General features: G+C 35.6%; 1 protein-coding gene across 1 annotated transcript in view; it reads right to left on the reverse strand.

Moving 5' to 3' along the window:
* Positions 1-11,090: 11,090 nt before the first annotated feature.
* Positions 11,091-27,235, reverse strand: part of CPNE8 (copine VIII) — a 196,488-nt gene continuing 180,343 nt past the window's right edge. The window contains exons 19-21 of the mRNA XM_014529526.1: positions 25,398-25,474; positions 21,043-21,116; positions 11,091-12,992 (exon numbers count right to left, since the gene is read on the reverse strand). Coding sequence (XP_014385012.1) covers positions 12,804-12,992; positions 21,043-21,116; positions 25,398-25,474 — 340 coding nt within the window. The 3' untranslated portion in view covers positions 11,091-12,803. The remainder of the gene's footprint in view (positions 12,993-21,042; positions 21,117-25,397; positions 25,475-27,235) is intronic.

A 27,235-nucleotide genomic window follows, 5' to 3' on the forward strand; every position in this document is an offset into this window, starting at 1 on the left:
TTACGTAACCACTTCTAGTTCATTCCAGGATTCTACAACTTGAATGTTAGGTTTAAAACGAAGTCAGAAGTTTTCAATAGCCTGATAAGAAAAGGGAAGAGGTAAAAGGAAGGAGGGTTTTTTTTTTAATTTATTTTCCAATCACAGTAGTGTATATAGTATAGTGGTTATGTGGCAGGATAATAAGAAGCTGGGAAAATTCCTGGGCAAGTATAATGAGGAAACTGAGGCAAGAAAATGAAACAAGACCAAATAGTTTGGGAAGCTTGCAGACAGCTTGGAATCACAAGACCTTATCTTCCCCAACCAAGGACACTTGAGAACAAATGGTTTATAGTTTTCCTTCCTAACCAGAGACCACATAGCTTAAATCACCCTGGCTTGAAAAATATAGGGCAAAGTCCCAATTAATGCCATTTGTGCCAGCTAAACCCAAGGACAGATAAAGTCTGGAGGATAAATAAGAAAACCCCCAAAAAAGCATTTAGATGGTATCACTTGAGGGAGAATGTTAGGCAAGAAAGATAGCTGCTAGGGCAGGAGGAGAGGAAGAGGGGGAGGGAATTTATGTCACCCACTGAACAAAGAATTCAGCAGTCTTGGGACTTGTCAAGATAAAATCACCAGATGTTCTCATAAACTCTGGGAAAAGCCACAGCAATATAAAAGGGGGACCTTGAAATCTATTCTATATTTTAAATTTAATATAAATTTATTCTTGAAACCTATAACGGGGGGGGAGTATAAAACCCTGAACCCCCACCAGGTGGTGTGCTCAGACTAAGTGAGTTACCTGCTTGTGCTTTATGCCAACTGTATTCTTAATAATTTCATTTGCTTTGCTTCCTTAATAAATTCACTTGCTTTGCTTCAAGACTGCTTTCTGTCACTCATCTGAATTTTTTCTCATGAGTGTGACAAGAGCCAAGAAGGGGAGAGCTCCCTCAGACTCAGGTGGCTCCCTGTTAACAGTTAGATAATCATATACTTTACAAAGTGGTCCCTCAGATATTTCAAGTACTCACCTGGCATCATATTTTTTTTATTAAGGAGACTATGGCTATAGCTTAAGGCATATGAAAAAAATAAGATTTAATTAATGCCATTAGAATTATTTTCTAACACCTTAAAAAGGCTGTCAAGATATTTATCCCATAAGATAGCTGATAAATTTATTAGTTTGATTAATTGTGCAAAGCACAAATATTCTTTATTCTTTCATTCTTTAATTTGACAAATACCCACTGAATACTCAAGTTTAAAGACAAATAATTGTTATTTTTCTCTCAAAAAACAGAAGTGTTTTTAGAAGCCATTAATTCCATAACAGCATTATGTCATAAATAATGTAACCAAGAATGTACAGAATAGCCCTAGCTGGTTTGGTTCAGTGGATAGAGCATCAGCTCAAGGACTGAAGGGTCCCAGGTTTGATTTTGGTCAAGGGCATGTACCTCAGTTGCAGGCTCAATCCCTGGCCCTGGTTGGAGCACATGTAGGAGGCAACCAATCAATGAGTCTCACATAGATGTTTCTCTCTGTCTCTCTCCCTCCCTTCCACTCTCTCTAAAAATCAATGGAAAAATATCCTTGGGTGAGGATGAACCAGAATGTACAGAATAGCAAGGCGGGAGGGGAAGTCTATGTTTTAACAATAAAACTTAATTAGATGAAGAAGGGAGAAGGGGCGAGTGAGAAGAATAAAAAATTTTAAGTGAGAAATCTGGTAACTCAAAAGTCTGATGTTCAAGGGCACTACAAAAAGTTCCAAATAATGAAATCAAAGGTTATGTGAGGACAATGGTGGGAAATGAGCCTGAAGTAGCAGGCAGGAATCAGACATGTTATTAAGAGCCTGCAAGCAAAGGGTTCTGATTTTATCCTGAAAGCTATGGGGAATTATTGAAGGATTTTAAGCAGAGATGTGACATAATCCAATTGACATTATATTAGGAAAGTTGGCAATCAGACACAAAGTGATAGCCAGTCTTGAGAAGATGGAGAATTGTGCTTGCAAAAATCTACCAAATACAAGATGTGCAGGTTACATTTCATGAATTACAATACTTAACTACAATGAAGAATACGCTGAGCATCTGTAGTAATCATTCTGACACTGGAGCAGATCTGTTTTTTTAAAAAAGGAAGAGTCTTAGCAATGGAAAGGCAAACTGTAAAAATAAATGTAAATATATATAAATATATGGAAAACAGTGTTTGGACTACATCCTAGGGTGTAATAAGCAACTGAAGTAAATGTTTTAAATCTAAGAAACTGCTCTTAGATTTTAATCCCCAGAAAATGCCCTGTGGTCTTATTGTTAATCTCAGACATTGAGGAAATAATAACTAAAGTTGTATTGGGGTTTTAGTGGGCCATTCAAATGTAATTGCCCGTGTGGGACACTTCCAGGCACAATTATTTTCTGCCTTAACTATCTTGCAACACAAACACCTAAAGCAGCATGGTCTTAGTTTCATGTAATATTTAGCTGAGAGATAATGAATTTTTTAAATAATCATGGAGGAACTTATAGATCAAAATCATACTAATGGCCTTCCTTATGGGCCATGTGCATATGCATACAATGTTCTCTAATAATTCAACGCATTTACTCAAGTAAGTTATAACATATTAAATGTTATTAAAATATTTTTAAACAAGTGTAGCAGGAAAAACTGGCTGAAAGTGAATTAGAACAAATAAGGAAATACATGAAAAAATGTAAATCCTGTAATTTTTTTCTTTTATTAGTTTATTTTTATTTATTTCACTGCTTTTTATTCAAAAATATAGGGATATATCTAAGTTGTTTATGAAACCAATGATAATAAAGAATTACAGAGAATTGTGAAATTCCATGGAGTAGCTAATATTCCAATATAGGGAAAACAGCCATCAGAGATGTTCCTGTGGACCACGCAACAATCCAGCCAACTTTTTATCTTGATACACTTGCTATTTACTATATTTTTGAGTTTAATAAATGTTTGCCAATCTCCTTATAAATTCATCTTGTCCCCAAATTTCTTCTGCCTCTGAACGTAGGTCAGCATGTGGCTCCTTTTGCCAGGGAACTGCCTAAAAACCCATGCCAATGCTTCGTTTTGCAGATGGCTAATAAACTCATGCCACAATTGTCCCATTTCTGGTAAAAAGTGGTGGGTTTAAGAGGGAGTTTGGGTGAGCTGCTATGACTTTCAGAAATTTATTACTCCTGGCCAGTGTGGCTTAACTGGTTAGACTAGAGCATTGTCTCGTATACCAAATGGTGGCGGCTGGATTCCTGGTCAGGGCACATACCCAGGTTGTGGGTTGTATAAGAGGCAACGGACTGATGTTTCTCTCTCACATCTCTCTCCCTCTCTCTTTCTCTCTCTAAAACAATAAATAAATACAATTGTTAAAAAATGTTGGCTTCTATAGATCAGAGGAGACAATAGTATTTTTCTAGACTTAAAAAAAAGTTTTGTTGAAGTATAGTTTACATACCATAAACTTCACCACTTACAAATAATTAAAAATTCATTGATATTTGTGAACTTAGAGTTTTACAGCTACTAGTATCACTCTAATCAGTTTTAGAATATTGTCATGTTTTGTTGCGCATTATGTGGCAAAATCAACCTTTGAGACCTTTAATGAATAGAATAAGGTAAGAGTATCAGATGAAACCTAGGCAAGGTCTACCACTGGGTCAAAAAGTCTGAGGTTATCTGACGAATGGAGGGACTGAACCACTAAACTGGCACCCTCTTGAGGAAATTCATTCTGAAGAACTAAAGAGCCCTGAATAACCAGATGTATCAAGTAACAATGTTAGCAGAGGGACCCATGCTTCTGACTCCAACCTGGTGAATGTTGCTATGGATTCGTTGCTTCTTCCACTCCCATATTTGATTCACGCCCAGTGGCTTTTTTTCATGTACATACAGGGTAGGGCAAAAGTAAGTTTCTAGTTGTTCCAATGGAAAATAATACAATAATTAATCAACAATAATATTAAAGAATAAACTCTGTGTTTTGTGTACCCACAACTAGAAACCTACTTTTGCCCTACCCTGTTTTAGGCACTAAATAGGTATTTGTTGAATGAAATTTTTTCAATAAGATAATTTGACTTATACCGAGGGACCCACCGAAGAGCAGGTTTTGAGACAATAGGGAATGTAGTACAATTTAATAGACTACATCACAGAAAGGGAAAGGGGCATTTCCATCCACTCTGCAGTAGGACACAGAGCAGCTTTGGCATATGACAGTTCCATTAATTGGCTGCAGTAGGAAACCACATTACCTGCAGGGAGATAGCAGTACCTGTGAATAAAGTTGAACTTCAGAGATGTGGTTTGGTGAAGGATCAAAGAGGCGTTATGATGAGTGTGTCATCGAATTACCCGAACATCTCAGTGTGTTTGATCAATCTGAGACCCGTGGGGAATTAGTGACCCTGCCTTCCTTCCCACCTCGTTCTGTACCATCCCTGCCCTTGCTCACTAGGCTGTCACCAGAGTGGCTCTTTTTCTGGTTTTCTTCCATGACAAATAGTTTCCTCCTCAGAGCCTTTTTGCTAGCTGTTTCCTCTTTGTGAAATGTTCTTTTCTCCTATATCTTGGAGGTGAGTCTTTGCTTTCAGGTTTCAGTCTAAAATAAGCACCCACTTTTAATTATATCACTCAGTTTATTTTCTTCATTGTACTTTGTATACAATATTATATATACAGAATGGGATAAACATAGGTTTACAGTTGTGATTATGTGAAGCACAATTTATTATTGTATTATTTTTTATTATTGTATTATTTTCCATATGAACAACTGCAAACCTACTTTTGCCTCACTGTTATGCTTATAAATATGATATACTTATATATAAATTTATACATAGTGTATATTTAAAATACATGCAAAAATGGCTATTTTGTGTATATATAAGCATTTTTAGAAGAAGCATGACTTGAGGGAAATACTAACAAAGCAACATTGCTTGGCTTAAAGCTTTAAGGTCATCTTATAAAAGTGTATTGCTAAAAACTTTCTCCAAGAGGTCATCCAGCTCTATTGCTAAATAGGCCCAGTAGGAGAAGATTTGTATCTCTAGGTCAAGCCATTCTTCAGTTGAAGAATTCTAACTTTTAAAAAATTTTGCATATTGATACAGAATATGTTTCCTTGTAACTTTATAACTAATCCTGCTTTTTTCCCCTTTGAAATTACATAAAATGCATCTACATACCATATTTACATGTTAGTTTTTCCCAGTATTCGATGGAATATGGGTTATTGCAAATTCAATTCTTAAATGGGCATGAGAATATTGTAATGTTATGGGAAGGTGGTTTCTTGAGAGTTTATTAAAATATTTAGGAAACAGTAACCAAAGCAATGACATTATCAGATGACGAACAAACAAAAATGTACTGAAGACACTGAAATGTTTGGTTGGTCTTTGATGTTGCTGCCCTAAAGTGGGTGGGGTGGGGAGAGGGGAAGCTTAGGCACAGAACAGAGCAGATGCAATTCCAAGAAACTGGGTTTGACTGGTGGCTGGGAGGCTCAAGGCTTCATTTTGAAGTTTATTTGAACCAAAGGGTGAGGAAACATCAACCACTGTGAACAGCCCAAGGCTTTCAGAGCTATTATTTTTAATCTATATGAAAATAATATCTTTCTATTGGCTTGCTGCTTGACATCGAGATTCAAGGAATGATTTCCATTTTAAGAGAGGAAAACGACACAGTCTGTGAAGCTATTTACAAAACAGATTCCATCAAAAAGGGATCAGAACAGTGTGAAAACTCTTTTGAACTTCATGCTTTTTCTAAAAAAGGTAGTAGAGTGGGTGGAATTAAAAATTTTCTTTCAAGTTATAGTGTATGCTCAAGATTCTCGACTATTTCTGTAATGTCAACTCATTGGACTTTAATTTGGTTTAATGTGTATTTATTGAGTCCTGAATGTGTATCAGGCCCTGTGCTGGCTATGGAAAATCAACACGAGATGTAGGCTCTGACCTCAGGAGGCTCACTATGGTGAGGGAAGCAGGCCTGTAAATGAGAAATATCCTGTCCAAACACAGTTGTGAGTAGGAGTGTGAGCATTGGGCCCTGAAGGAGCATACACAAAGGACATCTGTCCCAGTCTGACAGGCTCAGGGAAACATCCTCAAGGAAATGATGGAGAGTGGAGGATGTGAATGAACCTACAAATAAAAGATACCATGACCCCTTGTGACACAGCTAGTAGTTCAGTGTGGCTGAAGCATGTATCAAAGCTGAGAGAGATAAAATTATAAGGGCTAGACAGATGAACAGAGTGCAGATCTTGAAATGTTCCATGTTTGCTTATAAACTAAGAAGGAAGAAAATGCAAATGAATTCTCGTTCATATTTTTTGATGTCAGGTGATAGTGTACCTATGTAAGGCCTTAGTTTTTCCTGTGCTATATTTCACCATTTCAGTAGCATGAAACTCAATAAATATTTGAATGAATGGATAAATGAATTTTGAATCTTGACTCTACTATTCCTCAAATCAGATACCCGTTAGTCAATTTCTTTTCTTGACACTTCAGTCTCCTTACGTCCTCTTCCCACAAAAATATATTATTTGTCTTTAGGGAATTTTCATTATAGAAGGGAATAGAATGTTATAGCAGTAAGACCTCCCCACTGCAAACATGGTCTACCAGTAGGGAGGAAGAATGGCTATTCGGATCTTCTACAGGCTGGAGAAAAAGAGACATTGATTCCAAGTACTTCAGGGAGTGCTGGAAAGTTTTGCTGAAAGCAGCATTTGAGTTGAGGCTAGGTAGATGAGCAGAATTTTGACAGGTGTGGACAGAGGTTTCATGTGAGACAGTGCTTTGTACATGATTAAATGCTAAACCAAAGTCATCACTATAGTTTAGAAAATAGTTATAGGAAATAGATGATCAGATGTAGGCAAAATTTGGAATATTTATGTATTCCTTCTTAGAAAGTTAAATGGAGTTTAGTCATCAACTGGTGGGTGGATTTCTGAACTAAAACACAAATATATAATAACTACATGTCTCCACATTTCTTCTCCACAGCCAAATTCATATTAATCAAATCCTTTTCCCTTGTTCCTAAGCAGAAGCAAGAATACATTAAAAATTGTAAATATTAGCATAGAATTTGCAAGTCAACCCATCCTATTACAAATGCAGTTGCAAAGTTCTAACCTTCTGTGCTCTTGTCCACACTTTGTGCAGGCCTGAGTACTTCCCCCAGGATGGATAACCAGCACTAGGAAAGACAGTAAATGCTTGTAAGCATCATCATTTCTTCTGTCCTTGTTTACTGTCCCCACATTTACTGTTGCCTACACATCTATGCAGGTATATGCATGAGTGAAGGCATGTAATCACCTCCAACACACACGCATGCACAACCCACTTGGAAATACACAATGCACAGGTACAATTCAAAGGTGAGAATACAGAACACTCTTCCAGTACCTAAAATATAAATTCTTATTGCTTTCATTTTTAAGGTAGAATGTAGTGCAACATCCTGTTTTAAAAGTGTTTTATTTCATTTAGTTTTGTTTTTATTTACTATAATTGGTCAAAGACAATTTCAAATGGAAGATCCTGTCATTTGTGAATTCTTTTTCTCAGACTATCCTGAGTCAGGACCTATAGCTATCAGATGCCTCAAAGCTTCATTAATCTCTTCTCCCCTGCTGCCTGCCTGCCTGCCTTTTGACCATTTCACTGTATATTAGCCTGAGAGCAGGTGGAGAAAAAGATGTTGCTAATCTCTATTCATGCTCTTCACAGTTCTGGTTTACAGGAGGGATGAATAAATATGGGGAAAGTATTGTGTGCTGCTGTTTTAAGATTTTACTGATGTCTCTGTCTGGATACACTGAAATTTAGGCTTATCTTGAAATATTAAGTTACTAATGTAACATTCTTAATGATCAATCTTTCCTTCAATTCACTTTTAATAACTCAACTGATGACCTGCTGATACAGACAACAAGCAAGTAATAAATGACAGGAGGATAAGAGCAGGGACACACACAGGCATGAGGGCACATAACAAAGAAACTCAAAGACAGTCACAGAACAATGGAACTCTGGGTTGTTCTCCCGTTTCCCCCTATCCTCCTGGTTCTCAGGTCAAGAAAATGGTGAGAGTGTGTGACTGGTTTGGAGTTATGACTGAGCTAATGACCTGCCTTTTTAATAAGAAGCTAAGATTTTTCACTTGCTGACCAATCTCCCAGAAGGCCCTTGAATAGCTCCGTCTATTAAGTTCATTAAGTAATCTCCTCCCATCAAGCTTCGGAGTGTGCCCCAATTAAAATACATTTTATTGAGAGAACCACAGGATAGTGCTGTAAGGAGCTTTAGAATTATCACCCCAATAAATGAGTGATGCAAATTAGGTTTATGTATTTAAGCGATATTTTGCCCAAATCAGTTAGTCAAGATGAAAGCTCAGGTCTTTTGACTCATTTTATGGCATGTGAAGTGAGTTATGCTCCTTCCTACTGGTGAAGCTTCTAGAAGTTTTATAACTAGCCTATATAAAAATGCCCAGCACATATATAATCCTTTGGATTTAGATTTCAAGTCATTAATTTAAAACTACTATATGTTCTCAAAAAATAAATAAAAAATTAAAAGTACCTATAATTCTTCATCTCTCTAGACTGTCATATGATGACCTAATCCAACAATGACAGTCTTGGTAGCTCCATGTAATGTTTAGGGATTTTAAAGTTTGTTCTTAATGAATTCAAAGGGTTTTTTAGTGATTGTTGCTGTTTTATCAGAGCTTCCTACTTTAAAAAAAATAAGTTTATTGATTTTTTAGAAAGAGGAAGAAGAGAGAAACATTGATGTAAGAGCCTAACATAAATCAACTGCCTCCTACACAGCCCCTACAGGGGATTGAGCTCGCAACCCAGGCATGTGCCCTGCAAGCAACCTCTAGGTGCACTGGACGATGCCCAACCAGGGCTGGGCTCCCGACTTTTTAAAAATCTTCTGGTGCAGTTATTTTCTAAAGTGCATGTCAAATCTGCTCATCTCTAAATTATGGAATATGTCTTTTGCTATTGTTGAAATGATGGACTAGTCAATTTTGTTAATTTTAAGTACATTCGGATTTTAATATTTTTTAAGTTTTTAAAAAATATATATTTTTATTGATTTCAGAGAGGAAGGGAGAGGGAGAGAGAGAGATAGAAACAGCGATGATGACAGAGAGAATCATTGATCGGCTGCCTCCTACAGGCCCTACACTGAGGATGGAGCCCGCAACCCGGGCATGTGCCCTTGACAGGAATTGAACCTGGGAACCTACAGTCCACAGGGAGATGCTCTATCCACTGAGCAAAACCGGTAGGGCTTTTTTTTTTTAATGTTTTAATAATAAAATTGATAACTAAATAAAAGGTGTTTTATTTAGCGTTTGTCAAAATTATTTTTGTAGAAATGTTGAGTTACCAAACTTGTTCTCTGTCAAAATAACTGAATCTGTGTTATAATTTCCATTAACTTATTTCGTAAGATGAAGATCTCTGAAAGAGGAGCTATTTTTAAGCCAACCCTGAGCATATTCCTTCCTTCCTCCTTCCTCCTAATTTGTAAGGTCAATGATATCGACCTCTTTGACTAATAGCAAATTCTATCTCTATGAAATCAGCTTATCTAAATACATTAGGAATGCTCAGCAGCCTGTTTCATGGAAATTAAATTAGTGAATAACTTTGTGATGAGAAAATCATGAGGTCATGGCCACTATTGCTTGAAACTAAATGAGCAAATCTTTAGAACAGTTTGTTTTTGCTCTTTCCATGTTAAGACCTCAATGGCCATGCTCTCAGATTTTGGTAGTCAGAGCATCTCCAAGACGCGGGAAGTAAGAACAATGCCAGGTGATGGGATCAGGGTGGTTTAATAAAGTGTGAAATAAGCAACAACCCTTCCTTATGAGATTTGAAGATGTTTCCTTTAAAACTGTTCAGAGTTCTGTGATATATATTAGAACACTGTTTGGAGACTTCTGTTTATTATGTTCGCATTTTTTTTCTTAAAGTACATACAAATATTTTCATACAGTAAAACATTTTACTGTATGAAAAGAATTGTTGGGAGTCACATCAATGTAAAAAAATAATTTTAATATAGGTATTTACCCTACTCTCCATTGGAAAAACACTTCTACTTGGCGGGTCCTTACTCTGGTTGTGAGACTGAAATCTGAGTTATGAACATTGTCAGGATGACCATCTATGAAAAGAGTGGACACGTAGCCCAGGCTTGGACTGCTGTTTCTCTCAATTTCCCTTTCACATCTTCCAAAGAAGCCCTTTCTAGCCGTTTTGTACTCAAGTCCTCCCTTATCAAAGGGAAGGGAGAGCTTAAGAAAAGATCTAATGAAGAAAAGCCATTTAGAAAAACAGCAGCAACAACAACTTGGTGCAAACTCTTACATGAGTATGTTTATAAAATGTCTAATTTTTAGAATTCACAAGTCTTTCATCTCAGCACCTCCCTATATTCTGTGGAATGAAAGTTTTTGCTGGTTTTTTTTTTCATTTTTAAGTATATTTTTTATTGTTGCCGGTTTTTACATAACTTTCAGGTATTAGCACAGGCAATGAAGGAATATTGGGTGGGAAGGTGGAGTGAGGTGCACAGCAATGGCAAGTAATCTTCTGTGGCATTTGTCATTGCATAGCCCCTAACGGCAACTTTCACAACATTTAGGGCGTCATAACCAGTATTTTCACAATGGTAACAAAGTCTGCTCTAGTTATGCAGTCTTGGATAAACCTCTCCGCCCCTCAGTCTTGGTTTCATCTTCTAGGCAATGGCAAGACAAGACTAGGTATTTACTAATCTTACCCACAGAACTAACATAATCTAGGCTTCTGATAATTATTACAAAAGATAGATTTGTAACTGAGATTTCCCCATGCTTAGCCATTTACCCCTGCTAGGCTTGGGCACACTTATTTAGGTAAGAAAGGGCACATCTTTCATTTTCGCTTATCAATTCAAAGGAAAAAATCACTGATATTTGACAAGAAAGAAAGAAAAAAATAATATTGATTTCATTTATTTTTGTTATTTTGGACTGATGAAGATACATAAAAAATATGTAGGTTAATAAACTATACTGGCATAAATATTTAAGCTCAGTGAAGGAGGTCATCAGACTCCATGTCATTATGAATAAAATTTACAGAGCAAATAGTTATCCTTTTAAAGATTTTAATACATACTTAAAAATGGACACTTTAATATTACATAATTATATAATATTGATACTGTTAGATATGTGGATGTATATATTTTTCTTTTCAGTAAAATAGTTTCATGCTTATAAAAGTCACCCTAAGTCAACTTGGGACAAAGAGAACAACATACAGTAAAAATAAACCAAGTAGTAAATATATAAGTAAGGAAAAATGTTATAAAGCAGTTACATTGTTGACACAAAAGAAAAAAATAAATAAATACACTTTTCTATTATTTGAAGGCAATTCACAATCATTTCCAGGAATTCTGTGAGAATTTAAGGCCATTTGTTCTAAAGAAATGCTTTAATTTGGACACAACATCACAAAACTGTAATTCTTGTAAAAACTGTACGTGCAAAAACTCTTCACAATTAATTGTGGACAGGCAAATTCGTATATAGGAGTAGGTTATTTCACAAATGTGTTGTGCACTAAGTCACATGGTTGTGTATATTTCACTGGGAATTTCACAAAAAAACTTCCAGCTTGTGCACCCTGTGTGGCAACGTGGAAAGGTGATAGGAAACCAGAAAGAGAGACAGTATCCCTTTGAATTAAAATATCTAGACAAGATATAATGGAATAAAAAGTTTTAAAACTTCTGCTACATGGTTCACAGTTAAATATTTTGGGTTTTAGTCTTTCTAAATAGCATTATAATATAAAGATGCTACTTTTTACACAAACACACAGTATTTTCTGTGCATTTACAGTTCACAACGTTTTGACTTTTTAAAAATGTCTACTGAGCAGCACAAAACATAAGCTGACTGCAGTCTAAATTTAGAACCCAAACTCCATGGAAAATGCATGTTCTTACAGGATACACACCTGCTGAGCTGAACTCCCATCCTTGGCCAATGCAGAGGAACTGACTACTGAGCATGTGCAGCTTCGTAAGACCACTCACTCACGGAAGAAATATGAAAGTATCTTTCCTTTCCTTTGTTTGCGACTGTATTTGTCCAGACAGTCATTCAAAGAGATATTGCTCTTGTAATGATAGCTATTGCAATTTAGAAGACAAAGGATTCAATATTCAAAACTCTTATTCTTAAGAACAGTTATAAAAGTATTGAAATTTAAAAAGTAGGAACATGTAAACATTGATACAGAGAGACTGCTTCCCAATACACACAGCAGTCGAGGACAATATTTGAGTTAAAAACAGAGTTTGTGCTTTTTCCCAACAACACATTGGAAATTAGCTGTTTCTGTCAAAAAAAAAAAAAAAAAAAAAAAAAAAAAGAAAAGAAAAAGGTAAAGATTCAGAGAAGACATCCATATTTTGCTTCAAGCATTCAAACAATGTTTCTGTTGCTCATGCAACAACCATATTTACAGTTTTGGTTTAGGAAGAGAATAAGTTTGGATCCCAGAAAGCCTATTAACCAGGACTGCTGAAGCCAAGCGGAGAACGGTTCCATTCCCTGGTTCCTTACAGAGCACCAGGACCAAGCCTGACTCAGCAGTTCCAACTGACATGTAGTTAACACGAACGTTTCGAGCACAGTCATATCTGAGTCTGTAACACGTGTGTAGGTGGGGTGTATGGGGGAGGCGCCGGCGATGGCTTGATTCCTCGGGCCCTCATGTAAGAGAGAAACTGCTCGGGGATCTCAGCTAGGACATCCTTAGCCAGTCTAGCCATGCTCAGTATGTGGTTTCCGCTTCTGTCGATATAATCCCTGAAAGGCACAAACTAGAAAGCAGAGGTGAAAGAAAGTTAGTTCACAGACTCCAGCATGGTAGTTAATAGACACAAAAAATCAGCACATGTCAATATCTGGTTGTAGGAGTATCAGAGAAGATCAGAGTTATGGTGAAGTGGACAATAATTACTATGCATGGTAAAGACATTTGGTTCATTACCAACAACTATAACAGTGACCATAACTTTCTAATATAAACTTTACCTAAAAAGGGATGTAGCCCTGGTTGGTTTGGCTCAGTGGTGAGAGTGTCAGTGCATTACCAAAGGGTTGTGGATTTGATTCCTGGTCAAGGACATGTATCTAGGTTTCTGGTTCAATCCTGGTTGGGGCCTTGTGGGAGACAACCAACTGATGCCTCTTTCTCCCACCAATATTCCTTTCTCTCTCTCTCTCTCTCTCTCTCTCTCTCTCTCTCTCTCTCTCTCCCCCCCTTCCTTCCCTTCCTCCCTTTCACTCTCTATAAATCAATGGAAGAAATATCCTCAAGTGAAGATTAACAACAACAATAAAATTGTGTACTTGTGTTCTATGTCCCCTGGCCCCCAATAACTCGTCTCCTTGTCCTGACACGTCCATCATGTTGCTACCTACATGTGTTTTGCAGTTCTGAGTTCTCTACCTAGCCTGACTCCCAATAGGATGGAGCACTGAACCTCTTCAGGGCTCACTTTCTGTCCAATGGAGTTAATCCATGTCTAATTCAGATTTCAAAGGAAAACTACTACCCAATGCAGAGTAAAGAAAAATGTATATCGTTAAAGACTCCTAAACACATGAAAAGTATTTTTCATTAGAACTAGAGCATCAAATCATAGCAAAACTACTACCCAATGCAGAGTAAAAAAAAAATGTATATCGTTAAAGACTCCTAAACACATGTAAAGTATTTTTCATTAGAACTAGAGCATCAAATCATAGGGACATGAATATGAAATTTACAGTTCGCAATAGTGGGAACTTGAAATACAGGATAGGGCAAAAGTAGGCAGAAGCATACCTATATGACAATAATTTTCCCCTCTCTGTCTGAGGAAGAAAACTCAACTTTTTAGAAAAGTGTGCTAGAAAGGTGACAGATCTTACTCTTACCCTGAAAGTAGCTAAGTAAGGGTAAGAAAAAACTAATAGAATATCATTTTCAGCTGAGAAGTGGAGGATGTGAACTTTTGTGAAGTTGCATTACCTAACTATATGGATAAAACTTGATGTTTTTAATAAAAAAAAATCAAAGAGGTGAAAAAAAAAGCTAAGGTCTATTTTCTCTCTGAAACTATGATTAAACAAGTGAGACAACAGGAACCAACATAGTTAAGGGTTAATGAAAAAATATGTCTAATTGTAGCTATAATTTACTTCATCCTTATTTTAAAAGGTATAGTATTTTAAAAATTAACATTTAGTAATATTAGTAAGGTTTAGTGTACATCTAATTATCTTTTAAGCTGTTTCTTAAAGGATTTATCCCCCCCAAAAAATATGTAGCTAATACCTGCATTTTAGGGAAATAGTTGATACTGCCTTAAGGGAGAAGGAAATCTGGCCTTCCTTGTCTTTCCTTTACCTAGAGTTTGCCTTGTATTTTTATTTAATTCTTTACCTTTCTTCTATGCCAGGGGTATCAAACTCATTTACCTTTTCACCACTATTCTCACAAACCCTGGAATTAGATTTCCTAGGTTCAGCGGCTGGTTCTTCTACTTATTAGCTGCATGAACTTGGACAAGTTATTTTTCACTCTTTGCCTTGGTTTCCTCTTTTATAAAATGAGTATAATAATAATACCTATTTATTAGGTTATTATATAAGTAAGTTACCATGTAAAGTGCTTAAAACCATATTTAACTCATAATATGTACTATATATAATAGTTATTATTATCATTATTACTCATCAATTTATATTTAATTACATGTTCAATATAAATATAAAACTATCTTCTTAAAAGTTTTATATTTATGCCCTAGCTGGTTTGGTTCAGTGGATGGAGCGTCGGCCTGCGGACTGAGGGGTCCCAGGTTCGATTCTGGCCAAGGGCACATGCCTGGGTTGCGGGCTTGATCCCCAGTGCGGGGCGTGCAGGAGGCAGCCGATCAATGATTCTCTCTCATCATTGATGTTTCTATCTCTCTCTCCCTCTCCCTTCCTCTCTGAAATCAATAAAGAAATATATATTTTAAAAAAGTTTTATATTTACATTCTTATTAATTTGATCTCTTTCAGACTTAAGTACAATATCAGTATTGTAATCTAAAATAGTAATTCATGGTCTTTTTGTAATTTTAAAACACCTGTTAAAAAACCTTCAAGATGAAGGACCCAGTTTGCACTCTCTGTCTCTGGAACATACTCGGGCCTTTCTCTTCCCCTTCCCCTTCTTCTCCCCATCACCTTCCCCCGTACCCTCTGCGTTGCCTTTCCCTTCCCTCTCCTAAGCTCCAGGGGCCCTTCCTTTGCTTTTATAACTTGTTTCCTGGGCCTACGCAGCCCAGCTGGCTTACTTCTACTACCTCTGTAACTTTCTAAATAAACTTCCTCTTATAATTTGAAAAAATGCACACACACCCAAACACCTGTTGTTTCACCTTTCCAGAAAATGCTATAAGATGTGTTAAACTTTTTATTAAATTAAAATGTATTCTTAAGAATGTTACAATATTCTGGAATATCAAAACTAAGAACCATGATCATTGTTCTCACAATGTATACAGTTATATTTATATAAAAATACTTTTGTAAATAACAGATAATAATATATACATATATATCACATTTAACATGCTTGTTAGGTGGCGGCACAAATATGCCTTGAGTATTAAGGGACTGCCCCAGATTGAAAATCACTGTAATAGCAAGTTGGGTCTCATGTGTGTTGGGTGTAGGAAAAAAATGTTGAGAACTTTCTACTCATAACCTAGATTATCTAAACCTTTTCCAAAGAGACATTCATCAACTCAGTCATGTCAGGAAGTACTCTCCTGAGAAATGAAAAATGACAAGTCACTCTTCATTTCCTCTACTTGGTACTAATGTTCGATCTTACAGTTTTCATGAAAAATATATGCCCTTTTACTTAAACTATTGCTCAAACCCTTCTACAGTCACAACTTTCCCCTTAACATCTCAGACCACTCTGTTTATAATCTCTTTTAATCACTCATTTCTGATCACCATACTTGGGGACCTCCTCTTCAGAATAATGCTCACACATTTGTGAATGGAGATCGTTGACTATTATCACAAATTAACTTGGACCCTTAAAATGCTTGGGTTAGAGGAATAAATCAATTTTCACTTGCACTAATTTATCACATTCATAAGAAGAATACCAATAAATGCATTCTGTTCTGTAGAAATATACTATGTCCTTGATACTCTACATCTTTCTCTTAGCATCCACCCACTCTAAGGAAAATGTTTTTTCACAGCTGCTCTAATGGCCAGCTTTGACTATTTATGAAAACAAGTTTAAATTAGTTTGGGTAAATGGGCTTTTAGTTGCTGTTCTGCTCAATTTTACTAGATTGTTCCTACTGTGCAGAGCTCCATTAGTGATTTTCAAGTATAAGTCTTCAAGGTTATTATTCTCCATTTAATGGAAAATATGATTTAAATATAATTTTTAAGGAAATGATAGGCTGGTGAGCATCTGTAGGCAACCAAGAGAAATGACATTGCTTCATACACAATGGCCAATCCATAGCCCAACAAGCAAATGAATACATAGAATTTAAGAAAATAACTCATTTAAGTTTTAGGATAAAAACCATAGGATCTTATCTTGCTTACTATTTATACCATAGTCATATGAGATTGAATACCAAGACAATGAATATAATCACACATAAGGCTGACCACAGTGTCATATGTCAAGATCCAGCCACTATGAAATAGTGACCTAAATTGCCTTCTGACTGGATTATGCCAACATACTAACTAATAATAAAAACTGATACTGATATTAATGCATTTATTGAGCAACTGGTCAGTGGGAGGCCTTCTGCTAAGAGATCTTACACTATTTAATTTTTATAAGCATGTTATCCATATTTTGAACTTACAGAAGAGGAAACTGAAACTTAGACAGTTTAATGAATTTACCCAACATCAGAAAGCTATAAATATCTGTCATTATTTAAACCCAAATTAATCTTACTCTTTTAACCCTGATAGTAATATGAAAAGGAGAACAGATCCTAATAATCTTCATTACAGGGTAGGTGTATTGATTACAAAAAGAACACAGGTATTGGAATCAGAACTTTGTTGAAAATTTGGATCTACCAATTTATGATCTAAACAGCTTTGTGTAAGTTGTTTAACACCCCATCTTGGGCTTCAGTTTCCTTATTTATAAATTATTACAAGGCAAAAACTGTCCAGTATTTTTATGAAGATATAAAGTGATAGGTGAAAAAAGTAGGGAAAAAAGGTGGGGAAATTAGTTCAAGTGTGTGAAGATAGGCTATTACACAAGGCAGTATACTGGGAAATTTCAAAATGTAGAATTTTAGTCAGCCCAATGAGGAGGAAGATTTTTCCAATAAAGTGACAATAAAAAATAAGAGAAAGAACAATAGAAATGTGTGATGCAAAGATAGTTAATAGTCCTATTTGTTTAGACAAAGTGTGTGTGTGTGTGTGTGTGTGTGTGTGTGTGTGTGTGTGTGTGTTTAGCTAAAGAGGAAGATTGGAGTCAGGGCATGGAGACTCTTAAATGCTATGTTTAGGATTTAGGATTTAGAATCAAAGTTATACAGAATATTTGTTAAAAATTTTAGAATTAAACACCTTAAGATTAAATCGTGACTCCAGTTCTTACTGGCTTTGTGACTATGAACAAGAGGAATTAAACTTCACTTCTTCTTTTAAAAATATGGTAATCAAAGTACCTGTCTCACAAAGTCAATTAAGGACTGAGTGAAGTAATGCTATAGCTTTTAGCCTACCTAGCACATGAAGGACTTAATAAATGATTAATTAGAATGAAGTTGGGTGCCACTTAAGATTTGACAATATAATGAAAACCCTATCTATTACCCCTAATTAGCTACTGAAATTCAGCTGCCGACTATTATTTGCAGCCTTAGGGTTTTGTCCATTTAAGAAATGTGGGCTTTTGTTTGCTGTGCATTAACTTAATTAGCCTCAACATGTAAAAATCTTGAAAGTAGTGAAAAGGTAAGAGAGCCTAAATAGACCCTATTTTCTGATAGTATTTTAGCCAGCAGAGTTTATAGCATTATGATGGCTTTGATATTTTCTGATGATGGGAGGACTGGCATTATTATTCTTGGTGTGCCCTTGTAACTCCTATATCCCCAACTATTCAAGAAAATGTCTTTTTATTTATTTATTTACTTATTTATCCTCACCCACGGATATGTTTTTTATTGATTTGTTTTTTAGAGAGAGTGGAAGGGAGGGAAGGAGAGGGGGGAGGGAGAGAGAGAGAGAGAGAGAGAGAGAGAGAGAGAGAGAGATTGGTTGTCTACTAAAGTGTCCTTGAGTGGGAATCAAACCCCAGACTCTGTCTGAGGACTGAGATCTAACCACTGAGCAACCGGACAAAGCTCAAGGAAATTTCTAGTCTTGAATATAAGTCATCTAAAAATATTTTAGTGGATGGTAGAGGCTGTATAACTGTTGGAATGTTTTTAAAATCTTATTTAAGGAGAGAGAGAAGATTCTAATTCTTCTTAAATACAATAAGATACATAAATGTTTACCTTGCTTACTATTTTTAAAAGACCAATCACCATTTAGAAACTTCAGCATGAAATTTGAAAAAAACACATTAAATCTCCTGAACTATAGGCATGTAAGCCAAGATCTCACCATCACTCAGGAGGCTAATTGTCTGGTAACATTTTAATTTCATGTTCAGAATCTGTAATATCTCACAGTTCTTTCAGTTCAACTTTATGGGGTAAAATCTCTTGAATGTTTAGCTAATTTCCCCAGGTCCCTTCAAAACCTTTGGGGATCTCAGTATCATTTTATGGTAGTGGTCTGGTCTTAAGGATTCTGAGTGTCAAACAGAGGAAACATAATTATCTGCACATATATATATGTATGTGTATATATACTATATAGCTTATACTAATAAGTAACAAAGTATTTCATGACTTTTACTTCCTCTGAGAGTCACAACATCATAAGAAAGGCAAAGATGAAAGAATTTAGAGTTTAGAGGTAATGAAACAAAAGCTTAAAGAGATTTATTGACTTGTTCAAGGTCAGAGTGCCCACGATATAACTTCATAGATTTGAGTCCTATAGCAATATTCTGTCCAATATAGGATATCCATTGAGAGACTAAATACTTTCAAGGGAATTTTTGTTTTATATTTATAATAAGAACTGCTGGTTGTCACCAACATAAGATATTAGCCCTTTTAAAGAAAACCTCAACAATATGGACAATCTTAAGAAATACCAAGTTTCTCATAAGCATCATTTAGATAACAGTATGAGATACGGGGTTGCCTCTGCTAACTTTGTAAAAGTGCATTACACCAGCAACATAACACATTCTAAAGGACTTCAAATTCATACTTCACTTTAGTAATTTAATTTTTTGAAACTGTGAGCCAGACATTGTGGAAAGCTTTCAGATAAGGTGTAATTACTTAAACCTATAATTATGCTAATGAGGTTCAGGTGAATAATCATGTGTCTAATTATGAAAACAAAACACCATGGGATTCTTAAATAGATGACCACATTACCATGTTCCCTTTCTTAGCTGCTTTTAACCTCATCATTCATGTGTGTGTGTGCGCACACGTGTGCTTTTTACTCTACTAAGAACATTAGGTTAAAAAATATGTCATATTCAATTATCTTAAAAAATGTTTCTCATTGAAAATTAAATTTTGCTGACAGACTAAGAACAATGCTCTTTAAAATTTAGCCAATTAATTTTTACAAATTACTTTATGTTATATTCTCCCTGAAATTATTTTAATCATTTTTTGTTGTATTTTACTATTTCAGGAATGCATTTCATATATGTTTTCTCATTTGATCGTTACAACAATGCCAGTTCACTGAATTTAGAAAGCTTGTCCAAGTTATCATAGTTGGACAATCCAGGATTTGAACCAATTTCTGTCAAATTCCAAGTTAGATTCTCTTAATGACTGTATTATGGGTGAATATATAGTTTATTAATTAAGAGAAAATGCTGAAGTCCATTGTTTGCTCCTCCCAAACTTCCATGTCATGTGCTTCAATGGTACTGACACCTTCTTCCCTTTTCTATTTAAGAAGGTAGACTTCATAGTCTTTTTTCTCTTCTGGCACCCTAAAAATATGGAGGCTGTAACGTATGCAGAACTTTAGTTGCATTAACTCCTTGTTTTCAACTATAAATTTTAATTATATTGGTTACTAATTATTTTCATTCAAGCCACTCCTTGAATAGTAGGCTTTAGTTAAGTATTCTTTTAAAATTTTAAGAGAATTGTGAATCATATTTTATTATGTTATATATTATATCATGTTATTTATTTATGGTTATATATTATTTACATATAATTTATATATTTATACATAATTTTAAGATGTATTTCCCCACTTTCTAATCATAATCTACAAAGAAAGTATGAAAATATCTACATTTTTGGTTCATTTATACTAAATTTATCTACTCTAAATATCTATCAGCTGTCTAAAAATACTTTTAGTCTTTGTTGCAGACTAAAAAATGAGTAGATAAGCATTATTAAAAAGTTCATTATGTTTCTAGATTCTAATTTTACTAAAACTCTCACTATTTTCTGGTAATAATAAAGAAGGTAATAATAAAATAGTAATAAAATAAATTATTGATAATTTATTTACATATTGTGAACCTAAAGTCCAGGGGAAAGCATGGGTGCTTTTTCTAGGCCCTAATACTTAATAGGAATCTCACAGAGAACCCACCAATTAAATTAAACAGAACCTGACACCCATCATTTCAACTTAAAGTTGTTTATTTGACAAGAGCTGTTCACTATGAACAAAATAAATAATTTTCATTAAATTTCTTACCTGCACAATGTCCCTTTCGGCATATTTTCCTCTGGAGGAAACTCTTACATCATCTCCATCCAACTCAATCATTGCTTGAAAATAAAAAAGAATTATTTATCCAGTGTATTTTAGCCATATACTAAAACAACGTAGGCAATACAGAAATCAAGATGTATGAAGTAGCAAAACGTCCTATATAAAGTCAAAAAGCTGTTGATTCCCTACATCTTCTCAATCATTTCTCCCACAGAACTTGATTGAGGGTAAATTTCACAAATGAAGAAAACAGGCCAGCACCTCAGGTGACCCTTTGACAGGTGAGAAGAGCCAATGCAGTAGAGAGCAGTCATTAGGTGCATCTCTCCATCCCAGGGGTTCTCAAACCGGGGTCATGTGCTTACAGGACTGTTTGAGCAAGTGATACTAAAACATTCCATTTTAGTTTTTCTTTCTAAATTAAGAAGCTTGGTGCTAGTCATCATAGAATTTCCAATAACAATTTGAACTTTATTCTTTTTCAAAATATATATTTTTATTGATTTCAGAGATGAAGGGAGACGGAGAGAGAGATAGAAGCATTAATGATGAGAGAGAATCATTGACTGGCTGCTTCCTGCACGCCCCCTACTAGGGATTGAACCCACAGCCTGGGCATGTGCCCTGACTGTGAATTGACCGTGACCACCTGGTTAATGGGACAATACTCTACCACTAAGCCACATAGGCTGGGCTGAACTTCATTCTTATCAAAACTATAACAAAGCTATATATCCATACTGCCCAATTCCCACTTTAAACATAGGTTGAACAATAAAGAGACATTTGCTCTGCCCTTGTACTGCTTGGATAAAGTACGATTTTTCTGAGGCATGATTTTTTGTTGGTTAAAGGAGAATTTCAACATCACAAAGATCAGAGGGTATTTGGGAATGCTGTGATATAATGGTTCATCTGCTGATACAGTAATGTTATGCTGCAATTAAGAACATTTTCCAGAGTTTATTAGGTTTTCAGCCAGAATTCTCTAAATAATTAATTACATAAGGAATGCTAATTTGTGCTAAAAGTATAATTTTATTGCTGATAATTCATTTTGTATATACATGACATTTACTAGACTACAGAGAGCCACTTGCAATTATGTTTGCCTCCTAACCCTCCAAAAAACATTGTTCAATCAGAATACAATCCTCACCATTTTTTAAAGATTTTTAAAAGATATTTTTTATTTATTTCAGAGAGGAAGGGTGATAGAGAGATAGAAACATCAAAGACTCATTGATCAGCTGCCTCCTGCATGCCCCTCTACCTGAAATCGAACCTGCAACTTGGGCATGTGCCCTAACCAGGAATCAAACTGCGACTCCTGATTCATAGGCCAACACTCAACCACTGAGCCACACCAGCCAGGCTTTTGTTATCTTCTTTAGTGCATGGATAATGCATTTGGGTTAAAAACATTGTTTTACATTTTACTTTTTCTATACATGTTCATGAATCAGTGTCTGGGCTAAAGCACTGCTAGCACACGTAACTGACAGACAGCCACCACTCAGTTTGCTTAAATATACAATATATGTCTTGATTTCGTAAAATGTATAAGGTAATTAACTTATTTTAAAAAGGCCTCTTTTTTTTCCCTCTCCTACTCATGAGGAATGTTAATAAGAGAATTCATTATACTCAAATATTTTCAAGAGCTAATTCCTCTTTTTGGTTTAGGTTTGTTTTCAAAATTTTCATATTACTTTGAGACATAAATGTACATTGATGATGACATGCCACCAAAACGTCTCCTTTATTATCTAATTTACTAATTAAAGAAAATGACAGTTATTCAGGCAATAACTGAATAACTAGAATGAGATCCTATAAAGCAGCGGTTCTCAACCTTGGCTGCACATTAGAATCACCTGGGAATCTTTTTAAAATCCTGATTTCTGGGCCTCATCCTCTGGAAATTCTGTTTCTTTGTTACTAATGTTGTGGCCCCACCCATAACAAAGAAAGGAAAGAAAAAAAAATCCTTTAGAGAAGCATCTACTGTCTCCTGGTGGAATAGCCTTCTTTTCTAGGACTAGGCCTGGAAGACTTTCCACTCTATTTAAACTTCCATCATGGTGAGAGCAGGACCCCAATTCCCTGTTCAAATGTTCCCCAGAGGAAAGTTTCAATCTAATTCCCAGGATATAATTCTACTGGAAAGGCAACTTCCCTCTTTGTCTACAATCTTCATTCACTTTTCCACATGGAAAGAGGAAGGATTCATAGGATTACTATTAGAAGAAACTGACCTTGAACCTCTCTTTTTTGGAGCTGCCTATCCTCAGAGTGAAGGCAATTCCTCTCTGGGGCAGGCTTAAAGGCAAGACTTAGCCCCTGGATGGAGTAGGCCTGGAGATAAGGGTGAGGTCATTTAATCTTGGGGGGGAAAGGTAGTGAGAAGTCTGCCTCTGTGCACAGGTTAACCCAAATTCTCCAATTCTGCAGTGCGAGTAATAAAGCTTATATTCTAGTGTCTGTTTCCTGCATTTTTTTTTTATTTTTTTTTTTACTTCAGGAAGTCAGAGAGGCTAATGATGAATTACCACACCTCAAATCCTAATAAATAATTCACTGGGAACTAAAGAAAAGAAGAAAACAAATAGCTGTCTTGTGTAGTAAGTAGAAATACGGTATATGACTAGGAAGGGTCAGTGGCTTTGTATTCAAACATTATGTGTGGGGGTTGTTGATGAACAGGTGCTGGTCTTTACCATCCCTGAGGTCAGACATCTAGTGGAGGACTTCCATGGGAGTCTGGGAGACCTGAGATGTGCCCTATCAGAGGTGTATCCTTAAGAGGCAAACGCAAATTAGTGACTGAAGAAAAAAGCATGGGTTATTATAACCTAGCAATGCGTGAAGTTTGTGGATCTTGGTCTATCACTAATTAATGCAAACAATCAAGTGTACAAAGCATTAAGAAGAAAGATGTGTTTTAGGTTTCCTGACTCCAGAGAAATGTGTCATATTGATGCCTGAAAGATGATGCAAACAGATGCAAATACCCAGAGACAAGAAAATATTAGCAGAAGCAGCAGCCATCAGACTAAATGACTTTTGCTTTAGAAAATGGAAGATTATAATGATGAAAAGGATGACTAGCCAAGCAGAGAATGAAAGAAAGGAATTTTCGGAGTCACCAATATAACTTTCCCTGTGGTTCTTTACCTGAGATGGACAGATCCATACCACCCTTACAGAGAAGGCACTGGTGGTTAACAGAGAATCAACCCAGTGATAATCATACTAACATTAGTACCTATATGCCTAAATTACCTTGTAACATACCAGAGGTTGTTCCCAATAGTCTAAAATTATTTTCATTTCCAAAATGCCAAGCTAAAGAAAGTGTTATTGTTAATCTAAAACACCTGAACCAGGTAAATGTTAAGAAGTCATACCGGTGCTGTCCAGTATAAAGTTCTCTTGAAGAAATTTACCAGATAACTAGTAACAGACTATCCTGAACGAAGTTTGCCCAGATCACGAGTTACACAAACACCTGTCACTTAATTAGCATCTGAACAAGGCCTAAGCCCAAACAAAACGCCCAGTAAGTCAATTTAGCATAATTATATAAAGTCTCCTTTCAGTGGTTCTCAACCTTCCTAATGCCACGACCCTTTAATACAGTTCCTCATGTTGTGGTGACCCCCAATTTCATTGTTACAAATTGAACATAATTAAAGCAAAGTGATTAATCACAAAAACAATATGTAATTATATATGTGTTTTCTGATGGTCTTAGGCGACCCCTGTAAAAGGATCACGACCCACAGGTTGAGAACCGCTGTATGGTCAGTTCCATTTTCATTCTGTTTTCATATGACAGAACTTACATGTTTATAAAGCTAATGTCTATCAACTAGCCAGGGTCTGAAAATGCATTCCCGTAGCATACTGTGCTGTGTTAACATTTCTATTCACAACCTAATGGTTTATTAATTTAGTTTTTATTCCTAAAGGTTTTTAGGAAACTCAGAGAGTAATTTGCCTTGGGAACAAAAACTCAATTTATCACTCTGTAAGTCTTTAAAAAATATTATCTTTAGGTACAAACCATCTCTACTAAAATGAAAAAATACATGTTGCATGAATCTATATTAGAAAGATAATGCTCTACTCAGAAGACAATATTTTAATTTGCTCACCTAAACAGACTTCATGGTGAGATATTTATATTTATGCCTAGTGTACATGGACATTATATGCAAATCTACATGAACACTCACATTCAAAATTTTTAAAAAGAGTGATAGAAATTTAAGAGCATGATGACTCAGATTAAATAAACTCCCAAGGAATACTATTGAAATTGTATTACTTACCATCAAATTCTGCTGGTCCAACACCAACTATAATTATTGACATTGGAAGTTTTGAAGCCTTCGAAAAGAATACACAATTAGTTCACAATTAAGAAATTGAGTTCTTAGGAATAAAGATTTAAGAAAAAATTAATATCCTGTTTTAGTTTATATTTTTCACAGATGTTCATTAAAGTAGTTTTGAAGATACTTAAAATAACTACAAGATAACATACTTAATTCCATGCTTATGCTTTCCCAACTCTGTACATATGCTGATTCAGTGGGACAGTCCTCGGGAATGACCAGCCTTGGATAATATAAAAAATAAAAAGTATTGAGATTTAGCTTTCACTTGCTACTATCAGCCAAAATCTACATAAGATGACATTGGGTATCCTTGATCTCTCTTTTTTCATGTTCTCTCTCCTCTAAAATATCTTTTAGTTGCTAAAGGGGAATGGGTTACCATATTTATGAAACAGTAGTATTCTATTCTACCTCATTTATAGAAAGTTATTCTTAGTATGATTAAATTATGTATTAAATATCCATGAGATTGTGAGGGATATTGAATATGTTATGGCAGGCTTTCTCATTATAGGTATCACTTAAATGACATCATCACATTAAATAATTTAATGGTAAAAATGTAAGCTCTAGCAACAGACAGATGCAATACTATAACAATCACATCTTTATCTATGAAGGCCATTGAATTAAAAATAATTGTTCCTCAGTGCATCGTGACTGTTAATTTAAATTTAAATTAGTAAGTCCATATTTTAAAGTGCACACTAATGCCACTGATCAGAATATTAGGGAAATCAAGATTTAAAAATAAACAAATAAATATGTGAACTTTTACTCCTCCTCTTCCTTTTCATATTTAGTTTTTCTAAGCACATATATATATATATATATAAAGTATTTGATTTTTGCCCTTATATGAACCTATTTTCTCACAACAAATAGCTAATTGTATTTTTTCCATGCTACTAATAATTACGAGGTATGATAAACATTCATGCAACCCATTTTTACTAAATGTCTACTGTGTGCCAAACATTGCTAAACCTGAATATGAAAGGGGAATAAAAGCAGAAATAATTTTATTAATTACTAGAGGCTGGGTGCATGAATTCGTGCATGGGTGGGGTTACTCAGCCTGGCCGGCGATTGGGGCCGATCAGGGCCATCTCTCCCAGTCCTGATTGGGGCTGATTGGGGCCGGCCTGCCGGGGGGAGGGACTGCGGGGGAGGGACTGCTTTGAGCATCTGCCCCCTGCTGGTCAGTGCGCATCATAGCAACCAGTCAACCAGTCGTTTGGTCGACTGGTCATAAGGGTCGCTTAGGCTTTTATATACATAGATAATCTATATTTTATAGATTATAGCCTAACAATGAAGACAATAAAAAATCATTAACTATAATATAATAACTTTTACTTCTCCTCTTCCTTTTCATATTTAGTTTTTCTAAGCACATGTATATAAAGTATTTGATTTTTGCCCCTATATGAACCTATTTTCTCACAACAAATAACTAATTGTATTTTTTCCATGCTATTAATAATTACGAGGTATGATAAACATTCATGCAACCCATTTTTACTAAATGTCTACTGTGTGCCAAACATTGCTAAACTTGAATATGAAAGGGGAATAAAAGCAGAAATAATTTTATTAATTACTAGAGGCTGGGTGCATGAATTCGTGCATGGGTGGGGTTACTCAGCCTGGCCGGCGATTGGGGCCGATCAGGGCCATCTCTCCCAGTCCTGATTGGGGCTGATTGGGGCCGGCCTGCCGGGGGGAGGGACTGCGGGGGAGGGACTGCTTTGAGCATCTGCCCCCTG

This window comes from Myotis brandtii, unplaced genomic scaffold, assembly GCF_000412655.1.
Source record: "Myotis brandtii unplaced genomic scaffold, ASM41265v1 scaffold686, whole genome shotgun sequence".
Lineage (NCBI taxonomy): Eukaryota > Metazoa > Chordata > Mammalia > Chiroptera > Vespertilionidae > Myotis > Myotis brandtii.